Below are 14,243 nucleotides of genomic sequence, written 5' to 3'. Positions count from 1 at the left end.
GGAGGTTGCTTATTGTCTATCAAGGATCCCAGGGGAATCGTAGAGCTGGAAGGGACCTCTAGTCCAGCTCTGTTCATCCATGTAGGATGCCCTCTTCCTAAAAGCGGAGGTCTCTCGTGGGCTGGGAACCTGTCACTGGGGTGTGGGGGGTCGTGCAATATAGACTAAGCGGCATTGCTGTACAGGCCCTCATTGCTGCAGCACGGGATGTGCTGGGTAAGAGTCGGCTCAAAGCCCAGCGCAGCTTAAGATTTCCACTGATCTCCCCTTTCTTCTGATGCGGCAGCCCAAGCTCGACACTCGCCATTTAGCACCTGGTTAGACCTGCTCGAAGCAGGTCGGCTGAGCCCGCTAGCACCAAGCGAACCAGAGCTCTGCTTTGGGGGTTCGTATTTGAAGCAGGCTCGAGTGTCGCGGTCCCCTGCGGGCTCATTGTGGGTCTGAGAACCAGGCGCGCTCTGGACCGTCAGCGAGGACCTTGCTCCCTCCATCTCCCAGCCTTTCAGGCCCTTTTCTGTGTGATGCAAGATCCCTGCTGTTCGTTGTTGTTTAAAATGTGCTTGGAGGAGGCCAAGTGCGCTGTACCAACCTCGTTTCCCCTTTGCCATTCACTTCCAGCCCTGCCCTGGAGGACCAGGGCTGGGGGCCCATTAGAGAGCTCATTATTTCAGCTCACTGGTCTCACCGCAACTCCTCCCTTGGCACGCTGTGTTGTGTGCGTTTGTAGCTCATCATTTTCCAAGCCAGCGATTCCCAGGGGCCCCTACCTACCTGCTGCTTTTATCCTCTTTTTATTTGGACAGGATTGTTTTCAAGCCTGGGGCAGCAGCTAGGATCCTGTCTGAGCCCTCATCTTCCTAGTAACCTGGGCCAGGTTGTAGCCATTAGGGGATCTGGCCAGATCCACACCTCAGTGAGAGTCTGGCTTTTTAAGGCCTGAAGGAAGCACTGGATCCTCTCGTCTGACCTGGGGTATATCACAAGGCTGCTAGAATTTGACTCAGCCTGGTTGAGGCATCCTTTTTGGAAAGGCTTGCAGAACAAGAGGGGCACCCATCACCCTTAATCGATTTTATGTGGCTTAGCCCATGGCTGTCCAGCCGGCAGCCCATAAGTCATATGTGGCCTACGAGGGGTTAGTTTTTGGCCCCGGGTTCTCACCTGGCCACCCCCATTGCCCAGGCTGCAGCAGCAGCCGGGGTCTCCGGGCTCCCCCCTTCTCCTCCAGCTTCTGCTTCTTGCCCCAGGTGCCAAGGCTGTGAAAGCTTGCGGTGCCAGAGGAGCCTGTGGCCTGGGATGGCCATACAGAGAAGGGGTGTCCACGTGGCACGTGGCCCAGGAGGAGCGTACACTGCGGGGTGTGCAGCCTCCAGCCCTGGACAGCCCTGGCTTGGCAGATTGAGCACTGGGCTGAAACTCAGGAGACCCAGGTGCTGTTTTTGGCTCTGCTAGTGGCCCGTTGAATGACGGTGCCCACCTCTGCCTCAGTCTCCCCGTCTGTGAAACGATGCCGTTGTAAGGTGCTTTGAGATCTCCCTACGGCGAGTGCTCTGTGGTGGCTGAGGACGATCGTTTCGGTGAGCCGGGGCTATGGGTTTAGGAACATCGCCGTGCCTAAGAGAGCACGTGGGGACCAAAGCGGCTGCGTAGACCTAAGGAGACACTGACCAAGCCAGGAATAATTAACCTGAGTGTGGTCCCAGCCACTTGGGTGAGGTCTCTGAGCCCCGGTGGTCCTTTAGCCCACTGATGACAATGGAGGATGGCCTTCCCTGTCCGGCAAGGGGTTGTTTCCCTCCTTGAGCCCTGCTCCCCTGAGGTTTGGCCTGTTGAAGGGACACAGGTATGGAGGAGGGGGAGTCCTGCAGTTGGAGCGAAGAGCTGCGCTCTGTGGCCAGCTCTGCCCAGGGTGACTTCAGGCTCATCTGTTCACAGGCCCGTGCCTCAGTTTCCCCAAGCGGTTTGGGAATCTTGCAGCACAGCCTGCCATGGCAGCATGTGATTTCTCTAAGGGGGCCTGACGGCTCCAGCACAGACCACTGGGTTCAGTCGGTCCTTCATTTGGAGGCTGTTTCAGTCCACACTTGGATATGACCACCCTTCCTTCAGTGGGCTGACCCAACCCCTGCATCCTGGCACTACCCAGCCTTCAAGAAGGATGCAGGAGACAATCCAGGTTGGGGGTCCAGCTGTTACAACCCAGGCTGTTTTCTGGGGCTAAAGATCTCTCGACTGGGTGCTTCCCATGGGGACTGGCATTTGAATGGCGCGAGCGGCACAACATATTCTCCCCCTTCTCAGACTCGGGGCACCCTTTGCTGTACTCAAGGCACGCCACGTGAGACTCGAGGCACCCCTTGGAAAACGCCGTCTTGAAGTTTATGCTCATTTCTTGACAGTGCAAAAATAATACAGCAGTTCCTCTGTTGCAAGGAGCTCAGGAAAACCGCAAGAGGTCAGCGTATTTTTGACGCTGCAGAGTCCTGTTTGAAATCTCTGGCTTTATCTTGTGAATTGGGTAGGTGTTTACATGCATGCCTTTCAGTGGCTCCTTTAAAAGGATCGTGCAGCACCTTGGGGTACTGCAACACCCTGACTGGTAATCACCGCCTTACACTGAGTGCTTCCTTGCTCCATGCTCCTTCCAAAATCAGCACAGCCACCCATGACCTGCGGGCAATGCGCAGTAAGTATGAGACGCCAAGTAGTTCCCATCATTTCCAAAGCTGCTAATAGCAGCACTTTGAGCTATTTCCCCTTCGCTGTGTCTGGGGCAATTAACTGGAGTCCTGTGCCATTCATTTACAAACTGGATACATTTAAGTGGTTTGTGCACTTAACCAGCAAGCAGGCAACCAGTTTGTTATAATCTAAGCAGTGGGCAACAACCGGGACTGGCATTTTTTCGGGCTGTTACAGGAATTATGCGCTTGCCCATTATGCCGATAAGTGGAGTACCTGCCTTACATTTACTATATACGTGCACACAAGCACACGCGTGTCAGGTGTCTCTGCAGGCACGCTGCTGCTCAGACCGGCCTCTGCCTGCTCCTGCACTGGAGGACGTGGTGAGCACCACTGTGGTGTTCACCAACTGTTTGAAGGGACAGTAGCGTATCGCTGTGTACTATCATCGCAGAATTTGTTCCCAATCAATCAGCTAATATAAGGATAGAGGCAGAGCAGAAAGAAAGCAAACCCCTCCGTCTTTAGACTCAAAAGAGACCCACCCAGATCGAGGCTCCAGGGTATGGGGAAATGTTCACCTAGATAGTCAAGGTCACCGAAGGAACAGGTTGGAGGTGTCCAGCCAGACTCTGCCCCAACACTGGTTTGATTTCATTGATCTATGGTTTAAAATCATAGAAAATCATGAAGTCATAGAAGACGAGGGTTCAAAGGGACCCCAGGAGGTCATCTAGTCCAACCACTTGTTCAAAGCAGGACCATCCCCAACTAGATCATCCCAGCCAAGGCTTTGTCTAGCCGGGTCTTGAAAGCCTCCAAGGATGGGGGATTTTTACCAGCCCGAGACCAGAACTGGACCTCCTGTGCCCACAGCTCTATTTTAGATAGGGTGAAAAGTGTCTGCAGCTCCCTGGGTTTTGAGAGGGCCGATAAACAGAGTTTTTTCCATGGCGCTGAACTGGGGGACGAATTCCTCCAAAGGAACAAGATGGAGCAGCACTGCGTGGTCCCCAGGAGACTGCCATTTCATGCACTTTCCTTTCCTCCCCCCAGGTCCCTGGGAGGCCTGTTATGGATGTAATTGGGAAGCAGCTTCCGACTCATCCTCTGCCTCGGCAGAGCGCGCGTGTCACGCGCCACGTGCCTTTGAGTCCCTGGGGCCTCCTCCTCCTAGCAGTGGGTAGAGAGCCGTGGTGGCTGGGGTAGGCAGCAGCCTCGGTCTTCCCACGTGTGTGTTGCCGGCGGCTTGGTCCTGGGGGGCTGCCGTGATGGATGCCACCAAAACACCGGTTGATCAAAATGAGGAAGGTTGGAAAAGGGTATCGGAGGCACCTCTTCCCGCAAAGCCCTACAGGAATATCAGCCCATGGTGGCATTAGCTCGGTGGCTCTCGACCTCATGGGACTCGAGGTCCCCCCACTCCGTAGCTTTTGTGAATTGAGCATCAACCAGTTTCAAAAGCTAATTCATAGATTACAGGTGCTTAGCTTCTTGCGAAGGGGCCAGGCAGGGACAAAGCTGAGCCTGCACTTACGTGCTTAGCTTATCTGCTTATGTCCTCACAGTTCAGGGCACCCTTCAAAGGATCTGGTGGCACCCCAGAGTGCCCCGGCACCCTGGTAGAGAAGAGTCCCTGCATTAGCTCCCCGGTGGATTCCCTCTGTGTCTTCAAGGGGCTGGGAGCATTTAGCTGGGGGGAAACTAGTCATCTGTGCTGGGGTGGCCCGTGCCCCTGAGATGGCTTCCTATGGATGGCAGGGAGCCTGGCATCCGAGCTCTGGGCCACTTCATGAGGAGGATCCTGTGTCCGGTCAGATCGTCCCACATTCAACTCCAGGAGGGGATGCTGGGAATGGCCTGGCATTGGCCGGGAGTGGCCTGCCCGGCACTTCCCTTTCCTTCACTGGCATGTCTGCAGGACGAGGGGGTTGTGGCTGATGTGTGGAGGAGCTCAGCGGGTTGCTCAGTGGAAGTTGGACTAGGATTCAGCACAGGGTCGTGTTCAGACCCTCACCGAGGGGCATGCCGTGCGGGGAAGAACGACTCTGTAACAAGAGCAGCGCTCTGAATGCTCCCGCTGCATTATCCTACTATTGCTTGTAGCTTGAAATCTCAGCGCCGGGCAGGGGAAACGCTCAGGACCAGCACAGCCTCCTCACTCCCCCACCCCAACCCACCATGTCCTGCCCTGTTTCATTGACAGGCGAGGAGGTCAAAGACCGGTGGCAGTTCAGATCACTCTCTGCACAGTCCTTGCGCCTTTACCGTGCGCAGCACAGCTCTGGCATTTTCTCCAGGGTAATCAAATGCATATTTAACTTTCAAACCCCTGGGCTGGTTGAAAAGTTGCTGCCAAAGCTGTTTATGTGCTAGCACACCAGCGAAGCAAACAGCAGGAAGGGGGCTGGTTTCTTAGACCTCACTTCTGGTCCTGGCTCTTTTCAGTTGTGAAAACGTGACGTGCTCCAAAGTGTTCACGGTCACATGATCCAGGACTTTGAGCTCCCAACCTTGGTGGCTTTTCACGCACGAGCTCTTGATTGTTTTTCTTGTTCTTTATTCTTTAGTAATAGGATCTGAGAGCACTTTTGCCCTGTCGGTCCAGTGGCAAATGATGAAGGGCGGAGAGATGCTGGTGCATGGCTGCGTGTCAGCCTTGCACGTAGTAGGGCTTTGCTCGAAACAGCAAATTTGCAATCAAACGAAAAGCTTCAAAACAGCTTGGAAATGAAATGAGGGTACTCGAAACATTTCGAGTTTCGAAGCAGCCCGGTGCCGGGAGGCAGGAGAGAGCCTAAGGCCAGCGGCAGCCTCAGTCTTCCCCGGTGCTGGGTGCAGGATGCGCCCAGCACCAGTCCCAGGTGGCAGCAGCAGCCTCCTGTCACCGGTGCAGACCCGGGGCCCGCACCCCCGGGAGGAGTCTGGCATGGCCCCACAGGCCTCCCGGGGGGTGCGGGCCCCTGGATCTGCGTGCCGGGTGACAGGCTGCCACTGCCGGCGAGTGTCATGAGTTTTGCTTTCTGCAGTTTGAGGTGCAGTTTCCAAGAAACCTCTGCACCTATCTCCTTGAAACTTGGCAGGCTTCATGCCCTCAGAAGGGGCGATACGATCCCTGCCATTTTCATCCAAATCAGGCAAGAAAGGACAGCGTCTTAGGCATTTTTGTAATTCCCCGTTATAGCCTATAGGCAACACGTCGAAACAGTTGTAACGAAATGAAACGGGATAGTGCTTCGAAACGAAATGCAACAACGAAACGAAGCACCGTCCTGTCGAAACGGTGAAATGGGCATCGAAACGAAACGGTGGTGTTTCGCACAGCCTGAGTGAGTAGTGAGCTGACGGTACTAGGATGTGAGGCTGTGGTATCCTCCATGGTGATACCGTGCCCTGGCAGGCGCTACACCGCTCTGATGATTGAAATGTGGGGCCCTTTGATTGTCCCACAAGGGGACAGGACAGACTCATCGGCATCAGGCCTGTCCCGTGACGTTCACAGGGCACGGAGCCAGCGCGCTTGCTCCCACCCACGTGGGCAAAGTCCTGGAGATCAGGCTCCTGGCTTGATGGGGCTGAGGGGCCAGGGCAGCATTAACCTCCCTCCAAGGGATGCTGCCTTTTGGAGCCCCCCAACCCGCGGGGGGTGGAGGGGACGTGCTGCCAGCCCGTCGTGCACCTGCCTCGTCACGGGAAGCAACCCCTCCACTTCAAATGCAGTAGGGCCAGGTTGCCACTCCCACCCTGGCGTGGCCCCTCAAATGGATGGCCACGAAAAAAAACAGGTGGTCCTGAGAGCCACGTCCCCCTGGCATCCTGCTGCCCCCCCACGCCCGCTTTGCCACGATGGCCTGGCTGCAGGAGCCCTCGGTTCACTATAAACAACTGTGCTCCAGCTTTCGCGGGGGCGGTCGTCAGGGAGCTTGACATTAGAGATCCCTTCCCTACAGATTAGCGCGCGGTGGCAGGATCTGCTCCTCCTCAGCAAATGAGATGAGAGGGCACCCAGAGGAAACCCCCCAGGGCTCTTTGCGTCATTGACCCGGGTTGCCTAGCACCGCTGGGACCGGCGAGGCAGGGCGCTGGCATTTGTTTTCCCAGGGCGGCCCGTTCGGAGAGTCAGACGCTGCCGAGAAGGTAGCCGGGGAGGAGAGAAGCAGAGGCGATGGCTGCCGGCGCCGCGGAGCTGGAGCTGCCCTTCGCCCTGGACGAGCAGCTCACCAAGTGCATGCGGCTGCGGGTGCAGAGCCTGCAGCAGAGGAGCGAGCGGCCGCAGGACGGCGAGAAGCTGCTGCGGCCCAACGAGTACGTCTACCGCGTGGACTTCGTGCGCCAGCACAACCTGCGCTTCCTCCGCTGGAGGGTCCGGCTGGGGAAGCCCGGCAAGGTCACGGTGACGGGCATCTCCCAGCACTGGACCCCCGACCTCACCAACCTGATGACCCGGCAGCTGCTGGAGCCGGCTGGCATCTTCTGGAAGAAGCCGGAGGTCAAGGAGGTGGAGTACAACGAGGCGGACGCCCAGGAGTTCGGGGAAAGGCTCAACGAGCTGGCCAGGATCCGCAAGGTGATGTACTTCCTTCTGGCCTTTGCCGATGGCCTCGAACCCGCCCACCTCAAATGCTCCATCGTGTTCAAAGGCTGATCCTGGGCAGCTCCCCGGCGCCTGGGATCTCTCCCTCCGTGTTTCTTTCTTTATGCTTTGATCAGTCACTTCTTTTTTTTTTTTTTTTTGATGAAAGGGACAGTGTCCCATTGACAGGCAGCTGACCTTTATCATGTTGAGATTAGCCAAGTAACAGTAAAATGGCCCCCCCCCCCACCCGCCCGCGGAGAAACGTCCCCTGGCGCGTGCCGCAGCTTGCAGCCGATGTGACGGAGCAAGCTCTCGCTTTGGGAGCCGTAGAGCGCCGTGTCGCTTGCTAGCGTTCAGCCCTGCAAGCTCTTCGGCTGAGCGGGGAGCAGGCGCGCCTGGTTGGTTGGTCCATCCCAGCCAGCCACGTTGCCTGGAAGCTGAAGGTCCGGTGGAAATACTCCAAGCCCCCTCCAGCCGGTGGCCCTGTGAAGAAAGGGACAGCCCCAGGGAGCAGTACTTTGTATTTGAAGCTCAAAGCCAGCCTCCGCGCAAGTGTTGAGTGATTTTTTTGTGGGGGGGACACTGTTCTCCGAGATGCCTCTCTGAGTCCTGTGAAGCATCTGCAGGGTTTGCTTTGCCTTCAGCTGGAGCTGCAGGGCTCTGCCTCTCTGAACATCAGGCTCAAAAAGTGTCTCCGATCACCCAGGAAATGAATGCACCCGGAGCCCCAGGACAGCTGTGCCTCTTGCAGACCCGCTGGTCCACCCCTGGGCAATAACTTGAGGATTTAGTCTGCTGTTAATCTCAGTGGCTTATCTCTTCCCTGCAAGCAGCAAGTGCCTCTCTCTGCCTTCGCGTTACTGGGACACAGGCAGAGCTGTACTGCTGTCAGTGGGCTGCTCTGTGCCTCAGTTTGCCTCATCTGTAAATTGGAGGTGGTGCTATCTTACCCTCCTTTGTCAAAGAGTGCAGGAAGTCTAGGGAAGTGCTAAGGATCGTTATTGCTGGTCCCCTGGTCCTCAGTCAAGGTGCACCTGCGAGTAAGTGTTTGGAGGACACAGCATTAGGAGTTGCTCTAAAGCTACATACTCTGCATGCAAACCAAGACCTCGGAAGAGCCTCGGTGGTGACAAACCCACCTCCGCTTCATCCTCATCACTCACGGGTCCTCCGATGTAGGAAAGTTTCACTGTAAAGGAGGGGGAAGAGTTCACCCCTTTGTCAAAAGTGAGGTTGGGACTTTGTGCCAGACGACGGTGGAAGCAAGTGGAGCAGGAGGCACTGGATTTCTTGGCAGCGGTTTGGGGCAGGAACATGCTGGAGAGGTAGGCAAGCTGGGGCTGCCCCCCTGTCCTGGGCTGCAAAAAGCTGCATTCCCCACAGTGCTGGGAGGCAGACTGGTCCCACCAGGAGCAGGTCCATGGTCCCCCCCTGTGCTGCTGCAGAATACAGTGGCAGCCTGCATTCGTCTCCCGCTCTGCATTCGTCTCCTGCTCTGCAAGTGTTGAGTGATTTTTTTTTTTTGATTTTTTTTTTTGGGGGGGGACACTATTTTCCGAGATGCCTCCCTGAATCCTGTGAAGCTCTGCACGTGTCTCTGTCCACAGCCAGGCCCTTGTGCAAGAGTGCACCCAGTCAACAGGAAGAGGAGCTTCCCATGTTTAGTCCTGGAGCCCCGGGCCATGGTTTATGTGGGTTTCTAATAGGCACGTTCCCCTGACACCCACATGTCTAGTGTCACCTTAGCCACTACAAAGCCTTCGTCACCGATGCGCTGGTCACCGCTCTGTACGGGCACCCTGCTATTCCTTCATTGACTTCCATGCTGCTGGGCGTGCATGTGTGTGCAGTGCAATATAAAAGCCTTGTCCTTATGGATCCCCTGCAGCGGAGACTGTGCGTGTCCACCATTGACCCAGCGTCTCTTGTTTAAAATGCCCATAGCATATACACAATAAAGGAGAAGCCACTGTGTGTTTCAACCCACAAGTATTTTTCTAGGTGATTTCCCCCCCCTGGCTCCCTCTAATAAATCATGAAGTTTGTAAACATGTCTTGGAGGGGTTGGCAACACACAGCCCATGGGCCACGTCTGGCCCGCGGAGCCACTGGATCCTGCTGGCAGAGCTGGGAGGCTTTGCCTATGCCTGCTCCGGTGCTCATGTTCGCGCCAGGCAGCAACGAGCTACGCCGGGGCTGCACCCGCACCACCGCTGCTTCTCCCAGCCCAGCGCAGGTCGAGTGGTTTCAGCAGTGCAGTAGTGCCAGGGTCTTTCCCCGAGTCCACATCAGAGCCAGGCAGCTGGGAGCTGCATCTGCACTGCCATCGCTTCCCCCAGTCCCCTGCTCCCCGGCTGCAGCCTGGGCACGGCTTCCAGCTGGTGGGCATCAGCTGCCTGGCCCTGGGAAGGGGGTGAGGAAAGCCCCCCCAGCCACTGATGCACCGCTGGAGCTACGTGGTCCATGTTGCATTGGAGCTGAGTTATACCAGCCCACAGCCTGAGACAGGGTGCTGGCCTCTGGTGCAGGATGCTTATTTGGATGTTTAGGCCTTTTTGGGGTGTGTGAGTGTGTGTGTTTGTGTGTGCCTAGGTCTGTTGGTTTATGCGAGCTGAGGATCTGGCCATGTGCAAGGCCTTGACCTTGTCCAAGTCCTCTGCAGAGGAGGGTTTCGCCCATACTCTCCCCAGATCTCATACAAAACCCTCCCCGTCTAAGCCGTGGGCTCCCCATGGGAGAGCCCTGCTCCGTACCTGCAGGTAGGAAATTACATCCTGTCGTTCCTCCTTCCGCACAGGATCATTTCTGCAGGGTCACAGATGTCTTGTCTCCTAATTGGTAATTCTGTAAACGGGGGCAGGGGGAGGGAAAGCCTGTCCTGGAGATCGTGTTGAAGATCAGGTCTGGGAACTCGCATTGACGGCATCCCTGCTTTACTTACCCCAGGCCTCCTGCTGGGAACCTTGATCCTAAATGGAGGGTCGCGTCTCCAGGATTTGGGAGCCCCGTAAGCCGAAGTGTCAGGACTGGGGAGGTGACTTACCTGATTTGTTCTCACAGCACTCACTAATCCCCATGGTTTCTGGGTGAACTCTCCAAAGCGGCCTCTCCTCTGCCTATGCCAAAGTCACGGTGAGAATAGAGGGGCTGTTCCAGGGTGAACGGCAAGTCAGTGGTGCATATGTTGGCCCAGGTGACCCTGAGCTCCAGGGTGTGGGCTGAGGGGTAGGTCAAATTATAGAAGCATAGAAAATTAGGGTTGGGAGGGACCTCAGGAGGTCGCATCTAGTCCAGCCCATTGCTTTGAAGCAGGACCGTCACCAACTAGATCATCCCCGGCAAGGCTTTGTCAAGCCAGACCTTAAAAACCTCCAAGGATGGACATTCTCTAGGTAGCCCGTTGCAGTGCTTTACCACCCTCCTAGTTTTTCCTAATATCCAACCTAAACCTCCCTTGCTGCAGCTTGAGCCCATTGCTCCTTGTTTAGTTACCTGCCACCGCTGAGAACAGCCCAGCTCCAGCCTCTGTTGACCCCCCTGCAGGGAGTTACAGTCAAATTCCCCCTCAGTCTTCTCTTCTCTAGGCCAAATAAGCCTAGCTCCCCCAGACTTTCCTCATAAGTCTGTGCCCCAGCCCCTGAACCATCTTCATTGCCCTCCACTTGACTCTCTCCAACTTGTCCACATCCCTTCTCTAGTGGGGGGGCCCAAAACTAGACACAGGACTCCAGATGTGACCTCGCCAGTGCTGAAAAGAGCAGAAGAATCACTTCCCTTGACCTGCCTGCAACGCTCCTACCAATGCAGCCCAGGATGCCGCTAGCCTTCTTGGCAACAAGGGCACACTGCTGGCTCATACCCATCTTATTGTCACCCCCAGGTCCTTTTCTGCAGAGCTGCTGCCCAGCCAGTCACCCCCGGGCTGCACCCGTGCATGGGATTGCTCCGTCCTAAGTGCAGGACTTTGCACTAGCCCTTGTTGAACCTCATGAGATTTCTTTTGGCCCAATCCTCCAATTTATCAAGGTCACTCTGAATCCTAGCCCTACCCTCCAGTGTATCTACTATACCCCCCAGCTTGGTGTTATCCATGAACTTGCTGAGGGTGCGCTCCATCCCATCTTCCAAATCAATAATGAAAATATTGAACCAGACTGGCCCTAGGACCCAACCCCTGGGGCACGCCACTTGATACCAGCTGCCAACTAGACATCGGGCCATTGATTACTACCCTCTGAGCCTGATGATCCAGCCAGCTTTCTCTCCACCTTGCAGTCCATTCATCCAGCCTGTACTTCCTCAGCTTGCTTGCAGATAACCAAGCAGGGCCCACCAGGCCCTGCCCACACCATTCCCACTAGGTTTCTATAGCCGCCGTGCGTCTCTTCCAGCCCACCTTCCTGTAGCAAATGACTTGAGGTATGCCTCCCCGTTTACCAGCTGGACCCCAGCTGCGTGTGTGCCCCCAGCCCTCCCTGCACACTGTGTGCGTGTGTCAGGGCACTGCTGGCTGCCCTGGTTACTAAGCAAGTCTTAAGCCTGGATGCTGGAGGTGTTTGTAGCAACCCCACAGCTAAGGCTGCTCTGGGATTTGTCCTCAAATCCCTCTGTGTTGCGCTGTAATGACAGAAGGGCTACAATGATCCCAGCCGTTGCTTCAGCGCCAAAGCTGTGCAGGGGCAAAGGCCTCCCTGTCTGCCTCTGGTCTCTGCTCCCTCTAGGTGCGCCTGTCCCCCAGCCTCCAGGTACGCACCACGTTGAATCCCGTAATGTCTCATGGAAGCTGTCCAAAGTTGGAGTCAGCTGGGGAGGGGGGTCTGAAATGGGGGCTGTGCAGTAGGATGATATACTAGGCATATGGGGTGGAGGGGGGGGGAACAGGGTCACAAGTGGGTGAGGCTGAGATGGGGTAAGGGGTGTATGGCTGGCTGGGGGGCAGGTTGGAGCAGAGAGGAGGGGAGTGCCTCTGAGGGCAGCACTGGAGAGCCGGGACCCGCGTGGAGGTGCCGGCACGCTGAGCGGTGCCGACACGACGCCTCGGCGCATTGGAGAGCGACGGCGGCAGTGCGGCAGCGATCGCTTCGGGTGCAGACACCCCAGCGCCGCAGGCCTGGGCTCCCCAGATCCCCCCAAGCTGCCTGCGTCCTACCGACTTTCCATACCAGCGCTTTGCTGGTGATACCCTGATCGCAACGCAGTTCTCCCTCCGCACACCCGTCACCCTCATCTCCCCTGGCCTGCCATCCACCTGCCCACGTGGGGTCAGGAACAAAGCAGACAAGTGGCAAGTGGAGGGGTCTAGCTTTGCACGCGTGTCAGTGCTCCCCCAAGCTGTGATCCCCGGAGCAGGCTGGCTCCGACGCCGGGAGGTGAGGAGGATGAGGCTCCGGGGGAAGCTGGCAGCATCTCAGGATGCGAGTGGTTTTCATCTAGCAGTGTACCCAGGTGTGGGGCCGCTAGGAAAGGTCTTCTCCCCAAATCCCTGTGCTAGCTAAGGGGCCTTCTGCCTTCAGCCTTGTTCAACGACTCGGTCACATTTAGCTTCACAGCAAGGGGGAGGATTGCACCACGAGAGTCTCTTTTCACTGGCAGCTGAAAACGCGAGATGTGAGGGGGGCAATGGTGATAAACCAGAAACACAGCAGAAGCCAGGTCTCGCCTTGGTTACCCAACACCAAGGGGCAGCGGTCTGTCAGCACAAGGCCCGGGAGGTCTGGAGGAGAGATCGAACAGGCCTGCTGAGGAACGCACCCGAGCAGACATTTAACTTTCAAGCACTTGCTTAAATCCCCCGATTCAGGGTCAAAGCATGGGGCATCAGCGGAGCTGTCCCAGTGGAGGTAGCAGCAAATCCCACTGGGGAAGCCACAACCCTCATTACAAATTCATGTCCCCCATGCTCTGTCCCTGCATGGAGGGACGCTGCCAGGAAAGTCATGGTGGTGGGGCAGGGAGGGATAATTTTCTCCAACAGCGCTGTGCCAGCAAAACAATTTTGTGAAGACCACATCTAAGCCAAGGGCTCCATTTGCAGCTTTTAAATGACTGCTTTTCCCATCCGCTGCGTCCCAGGGTAATGCTTTTTTCCTTGGGTGATTAGTGTCTTCCCCCGCCTCCACAAATATCAAGTGCTGTAGTGTTTCTCACACCACTTAGCTGAAAGCACACTCATCCTGTGTTGGCTTCTTGCCTGTCTCCAGGCCCTGTAGGGTTGGTCGCTACGGGGCTGTCAGGGTGATGTTTCCTGACTCTGCTGTTCGCCTTGACCACAGGCGGTCAGTACAGGCTCTTGTCTCTTCTGAGGTCTCCCAAGTGATGCTGAAACCAGCTCTCTGAAGCTCAGCATTGAGGAGGAGAGCAGTTCACAACAACTTCCGTGTAGATTAAGCAATGTCCAGGTGCATGATGGCTCCTTCCGCAGGTTTGGGGTTTTTGGGAGCACTCACTCCTTCAAGTGTCCCATGCCAACCTGGCGCTGTTTTTGATGGTAAACCGCTCTTCCATCTCTTGGTCACTGGATCAGAGTCAGCTCCAGTCAGCTACAGTGAGCGGCCTTCATCACTTCAGAGTTATTCCTGGCCCAGCATGAAGCCACTTGGTAGCATCAGCCCAGGTCCCAGCATCCAGGTCGCAACTACTTGATGGCCCGACCATCTAACAAACTGGGAGCCACCTTGGCCATGGAGCTCTCAGCTCTCCTCTCCTCTTCCACAGTGGCTGCCGTGGATTAGAGACAAGACACATTGGGAAGGTCGCTTGGGACAGGACACATTGGGAAGGCTGCTTGGGACAAGACACATTGGGAAAGTTGTTTGGCACAAGGCACACTGGGAAGGCTGCTTGGGACAAGACACATTGGGAAGGCTGCTTGGCACAGAGCACATTGGGAAGGTTGCTTGGGACAAGGCACATTGAGAAGGTTGCTTGGCACAAGGCACATTGGGAAGGCTGCTTGGGACAAGACACATTGGGAAGGCTGCTT

At 56.2% G+C, this 14,243-nt stretch overlaps 2 protein-coding genes across 3 annotated transcripts in view; both read left to right on the top strand.

Annotated features, from left to right (window-relative positions):
- The window catches only part of CAPN5 (calpain 5), a 92,288-nt gene that overhangs the window by 54,456 nt on the left and 23,589 nt on the right, over positions 1-14,243 (top strand). The gene's annotated exons all lie outside the window — the stretch shown is intronic.
- Positions 6,821-7,330, top strand: OMP (olfactory marker protein). The gene has a single exon (XM_019530452.1). The coding sequence runs from the start codon at positions 6,851-6,853 to the stop codon at positions 7,328-7,330; it is 480 nt and encodes a 159-aa protein (XP_019385997.1). The 5' UTR covers positions 6,821-6,850.

The sequence above is a fragment of the Crocodylus porosus genome, unplaced genomic scaffold, assembly GCF_001723895.1.
Source record: "Crocodylus porosus isolate Cpor-Errol unplaced genomic scaffold, CroPor_comp1, whole genome shotgun sequence".
Taxonomy (NCBI): Eukaryota; Metazoa; Chordata; order Crocodylia; family Crocodylidae; genus Crocodylus; species Crocodylus porosus.
The sequence above is the reverse complement of the archived record's forward strand: the minus strand, read 5'-3'. Positions and strand labels throughout refer to the sequence as shown.